This window comes from Oryx dammah, unplaced genomic scaffold (genome assembly GCF_014754425.2).
Source record: "Oryx dammah isolate SB20612 unplaced genomic scaffold, SCBI_Odam_1.1 HiC_scaffold_27, whole genome shotgun sequence".
Lineage (NCBI taxonomy): Eukaryota > Metazoa > Chordata > Mammalia > Artiodactyla > Bovidae > Oryx > Oryx dammah.
The window spans coordinates 16,785,484-16,803,480 of NW_024070211.1; the positions used below are offsets into that span (position 1 = coordinate 16,785,484).

General features: G+C 43.7%; 1 protein-coding gene and 1 non-coding gene across 2 annotated transcripts in view; both read right to left on the bottom strand.

Moving 5' to 3' along the window:
* Window positions 1-17,997, bottom strand: part of ARMC9 (armadillo repeat containing 9) — a 93,571-nt gene that overhangs the window by 72,395 nt on the left and 3,179 nt on the right. Inside the window, exons 3-6 of the mRNA XM_040229374.1 lie at window positions 14,814-14,939; window positions 8,810-8,980; window positions 7,036-7,191; window positions 3,338-3,430 (exon numbers count right to left, since the gene is read on the bottom strand). Coding sequence (XP_040085308.1) covers window positions 3,338-3,430; window positions 7,036-7,191; window positions 8,810-8,980; window positions 14,814-14,939 — 546 coding nt within the window. The remainder of the gene's footprint in view (window positions 1-3,337; window positions 3,431-7,035; window positions 7,192-8,809; window positions 8,981-14,813; window positions 14,940-17,997) is intronic.
* Window positions 7,661-7,765, bottom strand: LOC120855270. The gene has a single exon (XR_005719232.1). It is a non-coding gene; the product is annotated as a U6 spliceosomal RNA (small nuclear RNA).

The window sequence follows — 17,997 nt, forward strand, 5'->3', positions numbered from 1 at the left end:
CTTCACACATCTGGCCACATGACTGAAGGCCAAGGTGTTCACCTGTTTTATGTGGGTTTCCTTACTTTTTCTGGTAACAGCTTTATTGAGATGTAATTCACATATTATAGAATTCACCCATTTAAAGCGTACATTTCCATGGTTTTCAATACATTCACAGAGTTGTCCAACCATCACCGCAATCAGGAGTGAAATATTTTCATCACCCAAGAAAAAGACCCTGTGCCATCAGCGGTCCCGACCCCCTCTCACCACCCTCCCCCGCCCTAGGCAGCCACTTACCCACTCTCTACAGATCTGCCTTTTCTGGCCCCTTCACACAAATGGAATCATATAGTATGCAGCCTTCTGTGCCTGGCTTCTTCCATTTTAGCATCATGTTTTCAGGATTCATGCATGTAGTAGTACAGATCAGTAACTCCCTCACTTGTATTGCCACGTAACATTCCACTGTGTGTACTTGGTCATCCATGCATCAAAGGATGGACATCTGGGCTGTTTGTACTTTTTGCCTATTTTGGATAATGCTGCTGTGAACATTCATGTACAAGCTGCTGTGGAGATGGACACTTTTGTTTCTCTTGAGGATACAGCTAGGAGAGGAATTGCTGGGACACAGGTAATTTCTGTTTAAACTTTGAGACCACCTATTTTTGAAGAATATTTTAAGGCTATGAGGAAACATTCTCTTCATTTAAGAAAAATATTTAAAAATATACATGCATAGAGATGTCTCTCCTTGCTTATTATAAACATTACATACTTTGAAGTGTATGTGTACAAACAAATGCATTTCTGTGCTTTCTAAACTTTCTATAAGGACTAGGATTAATTTTATAATCAGGAATAAAAAGAGAGTGATTTAAAAAAAATATAAACATGACCATGTTTTTCTCCTCATTACTCAGGGGACCTCACACAAACCTCCACGACCCGGAGGACTGACTCTCTCCATCTCAATCCTTCTGCCCCAGCAACACTGAATCCTTCAGTGTCCCAGACACACTGGCTCAGCACTTGGGCACAAGCTGTTCCCTCTACCTGGAACTCCTATCCCTCATTCTGTCTGCCTCACAGACACCCATTTTCATGTTCAAAACTCCAGCTAAGACAATGATCTTGGCTTTTTCTTTTATCCCTAATTCCTAGCACACTATTCAGTTTAATATATGTGTTGAACTGAACTCCAAATATTTCCATGTAAGAAAGAAAAGAGAGGAATAATGTTTAAAGTTACCTACTGGACTTCAGTGTATTTGCTTCGAAACAAATGTTGAATGGGATAAAAGGTGACAAGTGTTTGCAAACTATAATACAACAGCTAACAATAACACAAGTGCTTACTATGTGTTGGGCAGTTTTAAGCAGGTTTTTCATGGATTAACTCAATCCTCATACTATTCCTGTGAAGTGGGTGCTATTATTAATATACCAGTATCATTTATTATGTAAAAATTTTCTTTTAGAATCTTTACATAATGGTTGGTACCTGTTACCTTTAAGGAGAAAGGCTTTTTATTTTTTTAGTTATTTATTTGACTGCACAGGATCTTTAGTTGTGGCAGGTGAACTCTTAGTTGCAGGATGTGGGATCTAGCTCCCTGACCAGGGATTGAACCCGGGCTCCCTGCATTGGGAGCACAAAATCCCAGCTACTGGACTACCAGGGAAGTCCTAAGAAATACTTTTTTAAAGTATATTAAAAAAGCCATAAGCCAAGTTGGAGAAGTTCTAATTTCACTGAAAACTGTCCTTTTATACAAAACTCTAAGAGGGAAAGGAACTGGGTATGCAAACATGTGGGCAGAGGGAAGAACTTGAAGATATAAAAGTGGAAACGGGAGGTGTACTAAGCCCCGTCTGGGGGCAGTATCAGGGTAAGGTGAGGAGCTGAGTACAGGCAAGAGGGAGCCACTGGATGTTCAGGAAGCGGAAGCAGGAGAAACGTGTCATGAAATCCCAGGGATTTCTATTCAGAGTCCAATTAGGAAAAGAGAGTCCAGTGCTTTGGAGTCAGAATGGAAGCAGAAGGCATCACCCAGCAGAGTGGCCTAAATTTTTTATTACGGTAAACAAAACAAGCACCAACTTTACAATTCAAAATGCTAACTCTTATCATGAAATAACTTTTGCTACATGCTTGTTCAGAATAAAAGGAGATGCGCATCCTTAGGGACCAACCAGCTCTGGGAAGGGAGCCTCCATGGGCAGGCAACAGCCTTGCTCCTCCCTGGACAGGCTCCACTTCCACCTCGTCCTGGGCCTCTCTGTCCTGGGTCAGTGTCCCCCTTCTACTCTCAAAAGTGCCTCTGTTTAAACTGGATCATGGTGATGGCTGCACAGCTCTGTGCATTTGCTAAAAATCATTCAATAACATACTTACTGTGGGCAAATTTTATGGTATGTAAATTACACCTCAACAAAGTTGTTTCTTAAAAGTCCTGATTGGAAGGACAAGTTATATCTGAGTTGATCGATACATCATGACCTCAAGGCCTTAAGTGACTAACCTTCAGTAAAGGGACAATTCCAAAGAGTTCTTTTCCAAGAAGACAGGCATTATTTTTTTTCTACTCAAGACAGCTTCTTGGCACATGACAGGAAAATAAGACCCTCGCCAAGTCTCAGAGACCCAATGCCACAGAAGTCAACTCTTTACAGGCCTCGGCACGTGCTCTTGTTAGTGCTTCATTCACTCGAGTACAGAAGCAGCACAACCACAACCATCCCTATTTGAGGCCATCTAAGCCATTCTTCGGAGAAGGCAATGGCACCCCACTCCAGTACTCTTGCCTGGAAAATCCCAGGGATGGGGGAGCCTGGTGGGCTGCAGTCCATGGGGTCGCTAGGAGTTGGTCACTACTAAGCGACTTCACTTTCACTTTTCACTTTCATGCATTGGAGAAGGAAATGACAATCCACTCCAGTGTTCTTGCCTGGAGAATCCCAGGGACGGGGAGCCTGGTGGGCTGCTGTCTACGGGGTCGCACAGAGTTGGACACGACTGAAGCGACTTAGCAGCAGCAGCAAGCCATTCTTGGGCTTCCCAGGGGGCGCTAATGATAAACAACCCACCTGCCTATGCAGGAGATGTAAGAGGGTTTGATCCCTGGCTTGGGAAGATCCCCTGGAGGAGGAAATGGCAACCCACTCCAGGATTCTTGCCTGGAGAATCCCCACGGACAGAGGAGCCCAGCAGGCTACAGTCCAGGGGGTCACAAAGAGTTGGACACAACAGAAATGACTTAGCACACACACACACACACACACACACACACACATATACACAGGGGACTATTAATTCCATAGGTGGTCTCCATTTGCTTTAAAAGGATACATATAATGTTAAAAGCTTTGGCGTGTTACTGGCTTTGAACATTAAAGCCAGAAACTTTTCCAATTTCAACTTTAATTCTGGAGTCCAAGAATCCTAAAGTAAGGAAAAAAGAACAAGGAAAAATAAGAAAAGCACCAGATCTTTAAATGCCAACAAACATTGTCAAACTGTGGCCTTCAGGATGAAACAGCTCTGCCACAGTTACTGAAATCAGAAGCAAGATGTCTTGCCAGTGGTGTGATGCTGTAAAACACAGGTTTTAGGACATTTGACCAATTTGCTTACAGAAGATTCAAGAGCCTACTTCAGGAGGAAAGGACAGAGTCCTTTCATAATCAGGGAAAAAATAACCCTGTACATGATTTGAATATTTCAAGGATGTCAAGTAACCTTATTAGGCTGAAAACCAAAAATAATTCAGTATGGTTTAGGCATACGTGGCTCTGGCAGGCATATACAATTATCGCTGTTACAGAAAGTCCCCGGAAGAAAGGGACTCATTTCCATCAACCTCACTCAGACAAGAAAAACAGAGAGAAGCGGTCGTCTGCCTCAAATACTCCATCATGTCCCGCATTCTGATATGAGCCTAGTTTGATTTCTTCCTTAAAAATAAAATATTTATCTCAAATAATGTTCACTGAGAAGGAAAAAATAATAACTTAAGTAGTGAAAGAATAAGTGTCACAAGCAACGACCTTTCTTGGGACAATTTTCCTGAGGGTTCTTAGACAAGAGTATCTACCACTAAACCAGGAGGTCCCACTAAAAGTTCTGCTGCTAAAAATTCACGTCCACTTGGCTCTGAGATCCTGTCCCATCTCCTCCGACCTGCCCATCCTCCCCACTTCTCCCTCCAGCTCTCATCGCTCTCACCCCTCACCCCACTCCACTGGTCTATCCTGTGCATTCTCTGACTCTTCAAAAAAAATACTGCCAAATAAGCAGAAAAGTCTGATATCTTAAAAATTTTGTAATTCCCTGACACAGCATGATGACTCTATTTCTAATGGGTCTGATGTGGGTTGAACCGTGTCCCCTAAAAAGACATGCTGAAGCCTTAATCTCCTCGGAATGTGAGGTCAGGGGAGTGGGGACACTGCAGAAGAAATTAGCTCAGAGGAGGCTGAATGAGAATAAGCTCTTAATCCAATATGACTGGTGTCCTTATAAGAAGAAGGACAGTTAGGCACAGACATGGAGAGAAGACAGCCATGCAAAGACAGAGCAGAGATTAAGAATCACGCAGCCACAAACCAAGGGACACCTGAGGCTACTGGAAGCTGGAAAAGGTAAGGAAGGATCTTCTCCTAGAAGTTTTATAGGGAGCACAGTCCCTCGACACCCTGCTTTCACGTTTATGGCCTCGTAAACTGTGAGACAAGCAATTTCTGTTGTTTTAAACCACCCAGTATGTAGTCCTTTGTCATAACAACTGCAGGAAACTCATATGGTGTGCTCTAGCTTGAGGCTCTCTGTGCTCAACTGTATAGAAATCAATCTCGGGAAAGGATCGCTAGGTTGGCCAACATAAACCAAGACATCTTAAACAAAAAAAGCAAAATAAAATATTTGGGTATCCCTAAGACACTCCTATGGTTTTTCCAGTAGTCATGTATGGATGTGAGAGTTGGACTGTGAAGAAGGCTGAGCGCCGAAGAATTGATGCTTTTGAACTGTAGTGTTGGAGAAGATTCTTGAGAGTCCCTTGGACTGCAAGGAGATCCAACCAGTCCATTCTAAATGAGATCAGTCCTGTGTGTTCTTGGAAGGAATGATGCTAAAGCTGAAACTCCAGTACTTTGGCCACCTCATGTGAAGAGTTGACTCATTGGAAAAGACTATTTTAACCCTGTCTGAGAAAGCAGTACAGATGCTTTCAGACAACAACTGAAAGAAGGGATCCTCAATGAAAGGAGTTTCTAAAGGAGCATCTTTCAAGTAGGGGTGAAAACGATCCTGGGCGGAAGGGCTTCTACATGGAATAGTAAACAAAAATATTGGTGAACCTAAGGGTAAATTGATACTGATACTGATTTCTTAAATTTTTTTTTGACTGCATAAAATTTTTAAAAGTTCAGATTTTGTGGGGCTAAAGTATATACTAAAATATTTGACAACTACAGCCCGTAAGTTAAATGAGGTCCTTATAATGGTCAGGAAGAGAGTAAATATACTAACTTTAGATTTTATTATGTACACTGAAGTATCTGTGATGACCACTGAAAGAATATATTTAGAGAGCAGTAAAAGGAAAAAAAGGGAGAATAAAATGACTCTCTGAATACTGATGATCTCTAACCTCCTGAACTCTGAACAGGAACTTGAACTCAGTCTTGGAACATCAGACCTGCCGAGGACTCAGCGGGAACCTTTCCATGACTCTCCCAGCTCCACCTCACCTTGACCTAAGCTGCAGCCACACAGCCATGTAGTAACTCTCATAACAGAACCTTGACTGTGAGAAAATCTAACCTTCCACTGCAAGGTTCATCACCTTTGTAACCATTCTATATTTTTAACCTTTTAGGAGAAAACAGTAGAACTAAATTGGGACTGACCAGAAAAACAAGCAGAGGATTCAACTGCACCACTATACAACAATCTGGCTTTGACAGAATGAGTCAACCACCTGACCTTCAATTTAGCAGCTGCTACTCAGGAGTACTGGAGTTTCAGCTTTAGCATCAGCCACCTCATGCGAAGAGCTGACTCACTGGAAAAGACCCTGATGCTGGGAGGGATTGGGGGCAGGAGGAGAGGGGACGACAGAGGATGAGATGGCTGGATGGCATCACCGACTCAATGGACATGAGTTTGAGTAGACTCCGAGAATTGGTGATGGACAGGGAGGCCTGGTGTGCTGCGATTCATGGGGTCGCAAAGAGTCGGACAAGACTGAGTGACTGAAGTGAACTGAACTGATTCAGGAGTAACGAAATTGGTTTTACTGAATTCAGTAAACAGAGAAAAATAGTAGAAACTGAAATGTACTGAATTTAGAAGAATTGCATCCATTGTTCAGTGGTTGGGGAGCAAGTGCCATACAAATTTTTGAACAGTGTGAGATCTTTAGAAAAACTATATAGTCATATCAAAATATTTGTTTCTAAATACATTTCAATAAACTTCTCAGTGGGATGTGTTAATTTTAGTAAGTCAACAAAAAATTACCTTAATAGGTAAATTTTATTTATAAATACTATGTTAAAATGTCAAGTAAAATGAAATATAACAATTAAAAGAGCTATAGACAAATAGTCTGATGGAAATAATGTAGTACGAAATCAGACAATCAAATATATACCAAGTAAGTGAGAATTTTAACACAAATCAAAATATACATGGCCAGTGATTGTGTAAAGTAGCCTAGATTTTTCTCTGGCTACTAGTTTTCATTATAATTGAATAGGTTATCGTTTCAATACTGCAAAAGTTTACAAAGAATGACTGAAGAGGTTAGTATATTTTACAATATTTTGTCAGTCTGAGTTAACAAGTCTTGGTGCAATAACAACAACAAAATCACATTTTACAGCAGAAGAAAAGTTTGTTAAAGCAAATTACCTGTACCTTCTTTCAAATACAACATATGCAAATTTTAGTGTTTTTTTACAGCATCCTTCAGAAATCACCAGCGTATAAAAGGTGGAACTGCCGTGCTGCCCAGGATCCAAGATCTGGAGCCAGTCGCTTACCTGGAAGAGTTCTTTAAATGAAGGGTGCACCATGGGGTTGGGAACAAAAGGCAGGGCGTAGAAAGGCAGGAACTCCGTGGTCTGGCTCAGGGCCGCCCCTTTGGTCTCCAGGTAGGTTTTGAAATAAGAAATCCTTTCATCCAGGTCCTCTTTGTCCTGCAAGGAAGGAGGATGTCTGAGATCTCCGGCTTGATGCCGGCTTACCGGTTCACCCATCGTCCCTCCAAGGATCCCTCGGTTCCAGCCACATTGCTGGCATCCTCCTCGCCTGGCCCAGCCTGCGAGCTGTCTCCAGTCATCCGAACATCACCCCCTGTTTCACCCCTTCATGAAACTGCCAGGAATATCAGAGAACTGGATGTATAATATATATAGTTCAAGCGCTGCCTTTTCACTTTATCATTACCATTTTCTGATATCCTTAAATTCATCAACATCTTTCTTAATGGCACGACAAAACCTCATCTTGTGGGTCTATCATAATTTATTTAACCAATGCCCCATTATTAGATATGCACATCGTTTTCATAGTACAGAGAGCAGAAAAAAATATTTGTCTGCATTCCTGTGATTTCCTTAGGAGAGGTTTTTAAGGGTGAATAGTTTTTTTTTGTTGTTTTTTTTTTTTAATATGGAACTCCTCACGAATTTGCATGACATCCTTGCACAGGGGCCATGCTAATCTTCACTGTGTCATTCCAATTTTTTTTTTTTAACAGTATATGTGCTGCCAAAGCAAGCACTTAAGGGTGAACAGTTTTTTGAAACAGCAGTTTCCATATCATCATTACCTTCTTTTATTAAGCCAACCAGGAAGTGAGCTTGCCAGCTTCACTACTTCTGGGTGCAACCCCAGGCAAGTCGGGTCCCCGCCCCCCGCCAGGTTTCCACCTCCCCCTGGGCCTCAACGAGGTCTTCCCTGGCCTCACTTGTTAGGTCCCTCACAGCCTCATACACAGGCCAGTTCTTCTCATCAATGTATCTCCCTTCACCTATACCATGAAGCCCACTGGACTTAAAAATTTTATCGATTTTTTAAAAATCTTATAACAAAACAGAAAAAATTAGCAAAAACAGACACAAGGGAAATGAAAATCTCCCACGATGGCACCCACCTGAGAACCATCTTTAGGATCAGCCTTCCAAGAACAGCTACTACAATTTGTTATATAGCTGCTCCCTCCACTCTGACCCCTCCTGTGGCCACTGACATGTTAATAAGTTAACACAGGTCCTCAGGGCAGTAGCCAGGACATGGAGAAGTCACAAAACAAAGGCAGATGGTCCGATGTCAGCCTGGCTGGCCCCCCTCTGTCATTCCCTCCACACCCCAAGATTTACTCACGGAGCAGCCTGTGTCTGCTCCCCTCTCTTTCACACCTCCAGGAAAAGACTGCAGAAGCTCAATTCAACCCATCACTCAAACTTTCACAAATGGGCACACCATTTTCCCGCTGTTTAAGCTTAAATTCATCTTCTGGTTGAAAATGTGGTCTAAAGATGCATTCTCTTAGACATACCCATCTTGAGATAGTCAAGCAAACGAGGACATAGCTATCATTACAGAAATGATTAACTTTCCATACAAATTAGAAAAGAAGCTGCTGGGAATGAGACAGAAGAAGCATTCATCCGGACATACGAGGCCTACTCCTGGGAAGCAATAGATAAAAGGGCTGAAAAACTAACTTAATCCTCATTTGCAAAAGGTAACGGCTAACATCCTCCTTTAGCACACCCTGTGGGCCAACCCCCCAGCACAAGGTGAACCTACAGGTCTGCGTGCGGAGTGCCTCAGGAGGTAGATGGCAAAGTGGATGTGAACGTAGAACTCCAGCTTCTGGGCCAGAGAGTCGCCATCCCGGATGGGCCTGGGGATGTGCTCCTCCCACAGCCTGAAGAACACCTTCTGGTCTCCACTGTCAAACGCAGCAAGGAGATCCCTCTGTGGAGAAGACATCAGAGTGAAGCCCAGTCGGTTACAAGGGATGCCACATCTCCCGACACCCCTGAATCTCACACCCTCCCGACGCCTTGCTGTTGTTCAGTCGGTCATTCGTGTCTGGCTCTCTGTGACCCTGTGAACTGCAGCATGCCAGGCTTCGCCGGCCTTCACTATTTCCCAGAACTTGCTCAAACTCAGGACCATTGAGTCGGTGATGCCACCCAACCATCTCGTCCTAGATACCCATATTCTCCATCATTTCAGTGTGAGCAAAACCAAGTCTCCTTTTCAGAGGTGAGGGATAGGAAAAGAAAGATCCAGAGGGCTTCAGACTGCCTTGGCTGACATTCCTGCAGACCGCCCCTAGTTTTCCACTGCTCTGCAACATCAAATCTGAGCATACTGAAGAACAGAGGGCTTCCCGGGTAGCTCAGTTGGTAAAGAATCCACGTGCAATGCAGGAGACCCTGGTTCGATTCCTGGGTCGGGAAGATCCCCTGGAGAGGAGATAGGCTACCCACTCCAGTATTCTTGGGCTTCCCTGGTGGCTCACCTGGTAAAGAATCCGCCTGCAATATGGGAGACCTGGGTTCGATCCCTGGTTTGGGCAGACTCCCTGGAGAAGGGAAAGGCTACCCACTCCAGTTATTCTGGCCTGGAGTGCCGGGAGCTAGCGTGAGGAATTCCACCCGTGACAAGGTCATGTGGCAGAGCTCTGATGGCAAGGCTAATCAGACCTCAGGTTTTCCCCCTGGAATTTCCTGAGCATCCACCCCCCTAAAAATAAGAATCTGCCTGCTTTTCCACTCTTCTGACATTCTCTGGAAAAAGTCGATTCAGGGCTTTAGTCCTGCATTTGAGAGTGTTTCAATCCAAAAACCCCTCTGATGGCTTTCTAGCCTGCCTGCAGGACTTGTACAGCTGCGCATGTGATTGTTTGAGGCCTCCTGACCGCAGGAGGCACAGGAAGCTTAAAACATCCTAGGAATGTAGGAGCTTCCGAGGAGTCAAAATCATTAGAATAGGACTGATTAAAAGTTTCACTAGTTGAGCCAATACTTGCTGCCAAATTTTCATATCCTTTATTTTTAGGTATATAGAAAAACAAGTAGTAGACCTGGTATTAGCAACAGTAGATCTTTGAGTTAAGTACCTTCTTTGTTATAACCCACTGTACCTTTGTTCTATAGAGATGTAACTTTAGTGCTTTAAGGAGATGCAGGAAAAAAAGAAAAAAAAGGAGATTCAGAAAAGAAAAACACTTCAGGGGAAACGAGATTAACATTCATTAAGAAAGAGAGCCAAAAAAGTGTTAGCAAGCCTCCTGGCCAGAAGATAATGTAAATCACCTGAGACCTTTTGTATACAAAAAAGATATACAGAAAGGGTCAGGACTGCTGCCCCTGTGTGACTCTGTATCTTCCATTATGTAAAATGTAGGGTATATAAACACCTTTTAAATAATAAAGTTGAAGGGGGTTTTTGCACAAGCCTGGCTTCCCCCATGTTGGTTCTTTCTCTTGCTCCCTCCCTCTCCTTTTCAGGCTGATCCCTTGGAACGTGGAGGCTCACTGTGTCTACTTATTTGTCCCGGCTTCTAAGATCCGTAAGAGAGAGAGCCCAAGGCGGGGCACTCTCCGATATTCAAAGGGGCGCCGGGGCCTAACGTAGATGATGCAAGCTCCTTGTCTGGAACTTTATTGGTTTTCCACGTAACCCAAGTTAATCAGCCTCTTCTCTCCACTTAATTTTCCTACTACACTATTTCTTCCTAATCTAATCTTATATTAATAAATAAATAAGTTTTCCTCGACGACTCCATCCACCCTTTGAATTCCCTGGATCCACCGGGGCTGGACCCCGGCACTGGAGAATTCCATGGGCTGTATAGTCCATGGAGTCACAAAGAGTCGGACACGACTGAGCGGCTTTCACTGAAGAACAGGTGCAATGGTGAAGGTCTCTGAAATGGAAGCAATCTGCCACCAGCACAAGAATACACTCAGGTCGCCCTTTGGACTTGGTGACCCACCGCCTAAGACTGATGAGAATGGCTCGGACCCAGAGCCCAGCCAGACCTCAGTGGAGCGACCTCATATCTACAGAGAGTCACTGACACCACAGCTGCCAAGATGTGGCATGCAGCCAAGAGTTGAGCCACGCGGAGAGGTCAGTCCCAGGCCTGGGAGGTGGGACTGCCTGTTCTCACGGGCCCACCGTTGTCAGAAGCGTGTCTGGTGGAGAGGGCAGCGCAGAAAGTGACCACAGAGCCGAGCTCCCCCACACAGTGACTGCCTGGGCCTCCAGGTCCAGGAATAGGACGCCTGGGCTGGAGACGGAAGGAGGAACACAGGCCCGGCTCCAGGTCAACCTCGGGGTTGCGCCAGCCTGACAGTGTGGGGCAGAACCCATGGCCCGACTCACCATGCGGTGGTTGAGACATAGAACTCTGGAGAAAGCAGGTGGCAGCACATCACCTGTCTCACAGGAGGAGTGATAACTGACCCACCACCAACACCTGCTGTGTGACTTTACAGATGTAGGCAAGGTGGTTCAGCGGTAAAAGAATCTGCTTGCCGATGCAGGAGATGCAAGACATGCCAGTTCGATCCCTGGGTCGGGAGGATCCCCTGGAGGAGGAAATGGCAACCCACTCCAGTATTCTTGCCTGGAAAACCCCATGGACAGAGGAGCATGGTGGGCTTCAGTCCACGGGGTCGAAAAGAGTGGGACACTGCTGAGCACGCATGCATGCCTTCAGGATCAAGAGAGCTTCCTGCAGTGTTTTCCTTTTTGGACCAAACGCCCACAATACGCAGACCTCCGTTTTGGGCTCAACTGCAGAAACTTTTTTCAGAGTTTTCTGATTATTTTTTCAGATTTTCTGTAGAATCTCCAGTTCCCCCATCCTTCACCACCATTACTTACCACCATTATTGGGTCACTGGTCTTTTATGCTTTTAATAGTTTTACTTAAATTTTTTTCTGTAAATTTTTTTTAAGGTAACATATTCTATTTGTTTACAATCGAGCTTTTTAACATAAGATAGAAACCTACAGAGAACAGGGTTGCTGTGTTTGGTTTTCCTTAAGTCAGAAACATTCTCTGATAAGGAGTCTTCCGACACGAACCTACAAAAATGTTCTCTGTGTCACGTGACCGAGAACAATGGTCTCTGAATATTACCTCACTCGGGAAGGGACTGGCTTACACTGGAAAGAAACTCAGAAGTTTTCAAAATAAGCCCCACAGTGAAATTCTACCTCTTCAAAATGGCCTCTTTGGGGGGACCTGGCCAGAGGGTCCCATGTTCTTGTCACTTCCTAATACAAAGGTGAGAGGGACGTGCTGCTGGAGCCTGACTGCTCCTGGGCCCCCCCCCAGGCTCAAGTCTGCTGAGCTCTGAGCAAGCTCTGAGGACCACCCAGGGGAGGACTCTCCCGCGAGGTCCAGGGACTGTGTACAGACTCTTGAGGGTGTCTTAAAGCCTGGGTCAAGTGTTTTCTTAACATGGTTTGGCAAAGTATGCCTATGCATCACATGGCCCATCTACAGTTTATTCTAGACTCTGCATTTGTAGACCTGGGACCACAAACCTTTGCTGTGCCATGACACTCCCAATTTATGAATCATATTCTGAACCTGGAAACGGTCCCTGCACAGGGCACCCGAAGCTGGTGTTCTGTGACAACCTGGAGGGGTGGGGTGCAGAGAGAGGTGGGAGGGGTTTTAGGATGGAGGGGACACACGTATGCCTATTGCCGACTCACAAATGATGTATGGCAAAACCCATCACAATATTGTAAAGTAATTATCCTCCAAGAGAAATTAAAAAATAAATAAAAATTTTAAAAAATGACCCCTGAATTTAAAATAATATCTACACATAAAGCAATCCGACTCAATGGACATGAATTTGAGCACACTCCAGGAGATAGTGGAGGACAGAGGAGCCTGGTGTGCTGCAGTCCATGGAGTCAGACACAGCTTAGTGACAACAACAAATAGAACAATCCAGTGTGATAACTCATGGGGTCACAAAATATTAACTTCTCGAATGTAAAGTGTGATCTCAGCCAGAATTCCAATCAGAAAATTTACACATCACCAATGGCACCCCACTCCAGTACTCTTGCCTGGAAAATCCCCATGGACGGAGGAGCCTGGAAGGCTGTAGTCCATGAGGTCGCTGAGGGTCGGACACGACTGAGTGACTTCACTTTCACTTTTCACTTTCATGCACTGGAGAAGGAAATGGCAACCCACTCCAGTGTTCTTGCTTGGAGAATCCCAGGGATGGGGGAGCCTGGTGGGCTGCCGTCTATGGGGTTGCACAGAGTCGGACATGACTGGAGCGACTTAGCAGCAATAATCACCCATACACACAGGTTCTTACAGAACTGTAATTAAGGAAATTTTGTCTACTGAGGGCCAGTGACGCTTGGCAAGTATCACTAAGCCACCGCTCCAGGTATTTTCATTTGGAAAATCTATAAAGGCAGGACACAGCTGTTTATTGAATGGGCAGAAAAGACAGGCTTCTCACAATCAGAAAGTTTCAAGACCTTTCAAGTTAAGTAGCCTCTATTTGTATGTCTAATGATGACCAGAGTCTCTTCTCCTGTTCTGAAGTTTGCTCTGGGGTTGGGAGGAAGCCTCAGGCTGCCCAGTGCAGGACTGACAGAGGAGCCTGTGTCTGAAGTGGTGCAGGCTCGGCACCCAGATGCCCAAGGCCTGGAGGGGTGCTGGGCAGGGGCACAGCCCCACTCCAACTCCCTGGGCCATGCCAATGGTGTCCCTGCTCCTTGGTACCCCATGCCAGGTCATGGAGGAGTCAGCAACTCGGTGGGACTCTCAAACCCAGTCTCTGATTTTTCTTGGAAGTATGTATACTGAATCAAATTTATTAAAATAATCAAATCATGTTTTATGGGTTACCATTACAAATTCTGATTTGTTTAATACTGACTTAGCCTCACTCCTTGTAGTGTTTAGGAAAATGAACAAGAGAGTTATAAGAGAATAAAATTTGTTAATTCCAAAAAATAAAAATATTATCAGGCAAAGCTGAAACAAGCTGCCTCAGGAAATGGTATGTTCTCTTGTCACGGGTCGTACTCGAGGTGAACCAGTTCCTTACCTTTGAACGGGATGCAGAATCAAATGACTGAAATGAGGACTTTTTGCTTTTGGCCGCACACGTGGGATCTTAGTCCCCTGACGAAGGATCGAACCAATGCCCCTTGTATTGGGAGCACAGAGTCTTAACCACTGGACCACCAGGGAAGCCCTTGAAATGAAGACTTTCAAGGTCCTTCCTGATCCTAAGAGTTGATATCTGCCTTCTGCAGCCCACCGCCAGGGGCTCCCAGCCACCCAGGATTTCCTTTGACAGGGTGCTGCCCTGTATATGGCTCTTGCCCCCTCCAACCTCCCCAAACTAGATGGCAAGCACCCTGAGGGCTGATATTTTGTTTTATTTTGTTCACCATAGTGTCCCCAGTACTTAGAATTAATAACCTAAATTTCCTCAGGGTGGGGATCACATTTGTCTCTGTTTCTAAGTATTGCGTGGTTTCTTCTTCCTACCAAGAAATATGTATGGAAAAACCTTGTGTTGCCATTCATTTTCTAGGTCAGTCAAGAAAGGACGTGAAATCTCTCCAGAGATTTGAAGATGATATCACCTGTTTATCCATAAACATTGGCACAGTCTAACAAGTTGCTCTGCCCAGGTCCCCAGAAATGATTCCAACATTTTCTGATGGTGACGTATTTTAGAAGTTGGGAGCATCTTGATTATATACGAAAATCAAAAAAGTAAAATGTTACCTGGAATTTCAGTGATTTGGGGTCCCTTAAAGAGCCACAGGTAGATTTAGATAATGGTTTTCCTTTTATTTTGCATTCTTTCAAAAATGTTTTCAAGGTGTCTTCAAATTCAGCAAAATCTAAATACTGTAAAAAAAAAAAAGCATAAATGAGCATACATTTCTGTTCTAACATCAACAAAGTGACTGTCTTTGATGTAATTGTACCAGCTCAATATTATCACAAATATATAATGGGATTAATTAACTGTCATCTTTGGAGAAGTAATGTGGGATCAGGAATTTACTTATTGATATCCATACTAAAGGCCTAGAAAGACAGTATCATAGAAAATGTTCATTTCAGTTCAGTTCAGTCACTCAGTCGTGTCTGACTCTTTGAGACCCCACAGAGTGCAGCATGCCAGGCCTCCTTGTCCATCTTTAACTCCCAGAGCTTGCTCAAACTCATGTCCATCGAGTCGGTGATGCTGTCCAACCATCTCATCTTCTGTCGTTCCCTTCTCCTCCTGCCTTCAATTTTCCCAGCATCAGGGTCGTTACCAATGAGTCAGTTCTTCGAATCAGGTGGCCAAAGTATTGGAGCTTCAGCTTCAGCATCAGTCCCTCCAATGAATATTTGGGGCTGATTTCCTTAGATTGACTGGTTTAATCTCCTTCTAGTCTAAGGGACTCTCAAAAGTTTTCTCCAACAACACAGTTCAGAAGCATCAATTCTTTGGTGCTCAGCTTTCTTTATGGTCTAACTCTCACATCCATACATGACTACTGAAAAAACCATAGCTTTGACTAGACAGACCTTTGTTGGTAAATTAATGTCTGCTTTTTAATATGCTGTCTAGGTTTGACATAGTTTTTCTTACAAGGAGCAAGAGTCTTTTACTTTCATGGCTGCAGGCACCATCTGCAGTGATTTTGGAGACCAAGAAAATGAAGTCTCTCACTGTTTCCATTGTTTCCCCATCTATTTGCCATGAAGTGATGGGACCAGATGCCATGATCTTCGTTTTTTGAATGTTGAGTTTTAAACCAGCTTTTTCACTCTCCTCTTTCACTTTCATCAAGAGGCTCTTCAATTCCTCTTTGCTTTCTGCCATGAGTGGTGTCATCTGCATATCTGAAGTTATTGATATTTCTCCTGGCAATCTTGATTCCAGCTTGTGCTTCATCCGGCCTGGCATTTCTCATGATGTACTTTGCATATAAGTTAAATAAGCAGGGTGACAGTATACAACCTTGATGTACTCCTTTCCCAATTTGGAACCAGTCCGTTGTTCCATGTCCGGTTCTAATTGTTGCTTCTTGACCTGCATACAGATTTCTCAAGAGGCAGGTGGTCTGGTATTCCCATCTCTTAAAGAATTTTCCAGTTTGTTGTGATCCACACAATCAAAGGCTTTAGTGTAGTCAGTGAAGCAGAAGTAAATGTTCTGGAATTCTCTTGTTTTTTCTATGATCCAATGGCTTTTGGCAACTTGATCTCTGGTTCCTCTGCCTTTTCTAAATCCAGCTTCAACATCTGGAAGTTCTCGGTTCACGTACTGTTGAAGACTAGCTTGAAGGATTTTGAGCATTACTTTACTAGCATGTTAGATGAGTGCAACTGTGTGGTAGTTTGAGCATTCTTTGGCATTGCCTTTCTTTGGGATTGGAATGAAAACTGACCTTTTCCAGTCCTGTGGCCACTGCTGAGTTTTCCAAATTTGCTGGCATATTGAGCGCACTTTCATAGCATCATCTTTTAGGATGTGGAATAGGTCAACTGGAATTCCATCACTTCCACTAGCTTTGTTTGTAGTGATGCTTCCTAAGGCCCACCTGACATCACACTCCAGGATGTCTGGCTCTAGGTGAGTGATCACGCACTCGTGGTTATCTGAGTCATGAAGATCTTTTTTGTACAGTTCTTCTGTGTATTCTTGCCACCTCTTCTTAATATCTTCTGCTTCTGTTAGGTCCATACCATTTCTGTCCTTTATTGAGCCCATCTTTGCATGAAATGTTCCCTTGGTATTTCTAATTTTCTTGAAGAGATCTCTAGTCTTTCTCATTCTATTGTTTTCCTCTATTTCTTTGCATTGATCACTTAGGGAAGGCTTTCTTATCTCTCCTTGCTATTTTTTGAAACTCTGCATTCAGATGGGTATATCTTTCCTTTTCTCCTTTCCCTTTCACTTCTCTTCTTTTCTCAGTGATGTGTAAAGCCTCCTCAGACAACCATTTTGCCTTTCTGCATTTCTTCTTCTTGGGGATGGTTTTGATCAGCACCTCCTGTACAATGTCACTAACCTCCATCCATAGTTCTTCAGGCACTCTGTCTATTAGATCTAATACCTTGAATCTATTTATTGTTTCCACTGTATAATCGTAAGGAATTTGATTTAGGTCATACCTGAATGGGATAGTGGTTTTCCCTACTTTCTTCAATTTAAGTCTGAATTTTGTAATAAGGAGTTCATGATCTGAGCCACAGTCAGCCCCCAGTCTTGTTTTTGCTGACTGTATAAAAGTTTTGTTTTGTTTGAGCCTTTCAAGTGGCTCTGGAGGGTATGGGATTTGATCCTAAATGTGATTTCAGCCCTCCTACCATCTTGTTAGGACTTCTCCTTTGTCCTTGGACATTGGGTGTCTTTTTTTGGTGGGATCCAACATTCTCCTGTTGATGGCTGTTCAGTGGTTAGTTTCTCACAGGAGAAGATGAGCATACATCCTTCTATTCTGCCATCTTGTGATCAGAGGAGAAAATGTTCATTTACATAAAATAAATGTGCTTTTAGAAGGAAAATGTGAGTTGTAAGATTCAGTATAATTATTAATAGAAAATAAAATGAAAAGAAAGAAAAGAAAAGAATATGTGCAGCAGCCTGAAAAAAGCAAAAGTGATTGGCAGAAGGCTTGATGGCTTTGGGTCTAGTAGGTCACTGGGAATTTGTTACCTGCAACAGGGATTAGAAATAATGCCTGTCCCTAAGAAGAAAGGTAAGTCATTAAACCTGGGAAACACCATCTGTGATCTTCAAGTAGGGCACTAAGGATCACCCTTCGTCTTTAAACGTCATGGACAGAAGAGCCTGGCTACAGTCCATGGGGTGGCAAAGAGTCAGACAGGACTGAGCGTACACACATGCACACACACACAGAGCTTTATGGCAGTGTCACAGACTACTGCTGCTGCTCTCCACTTC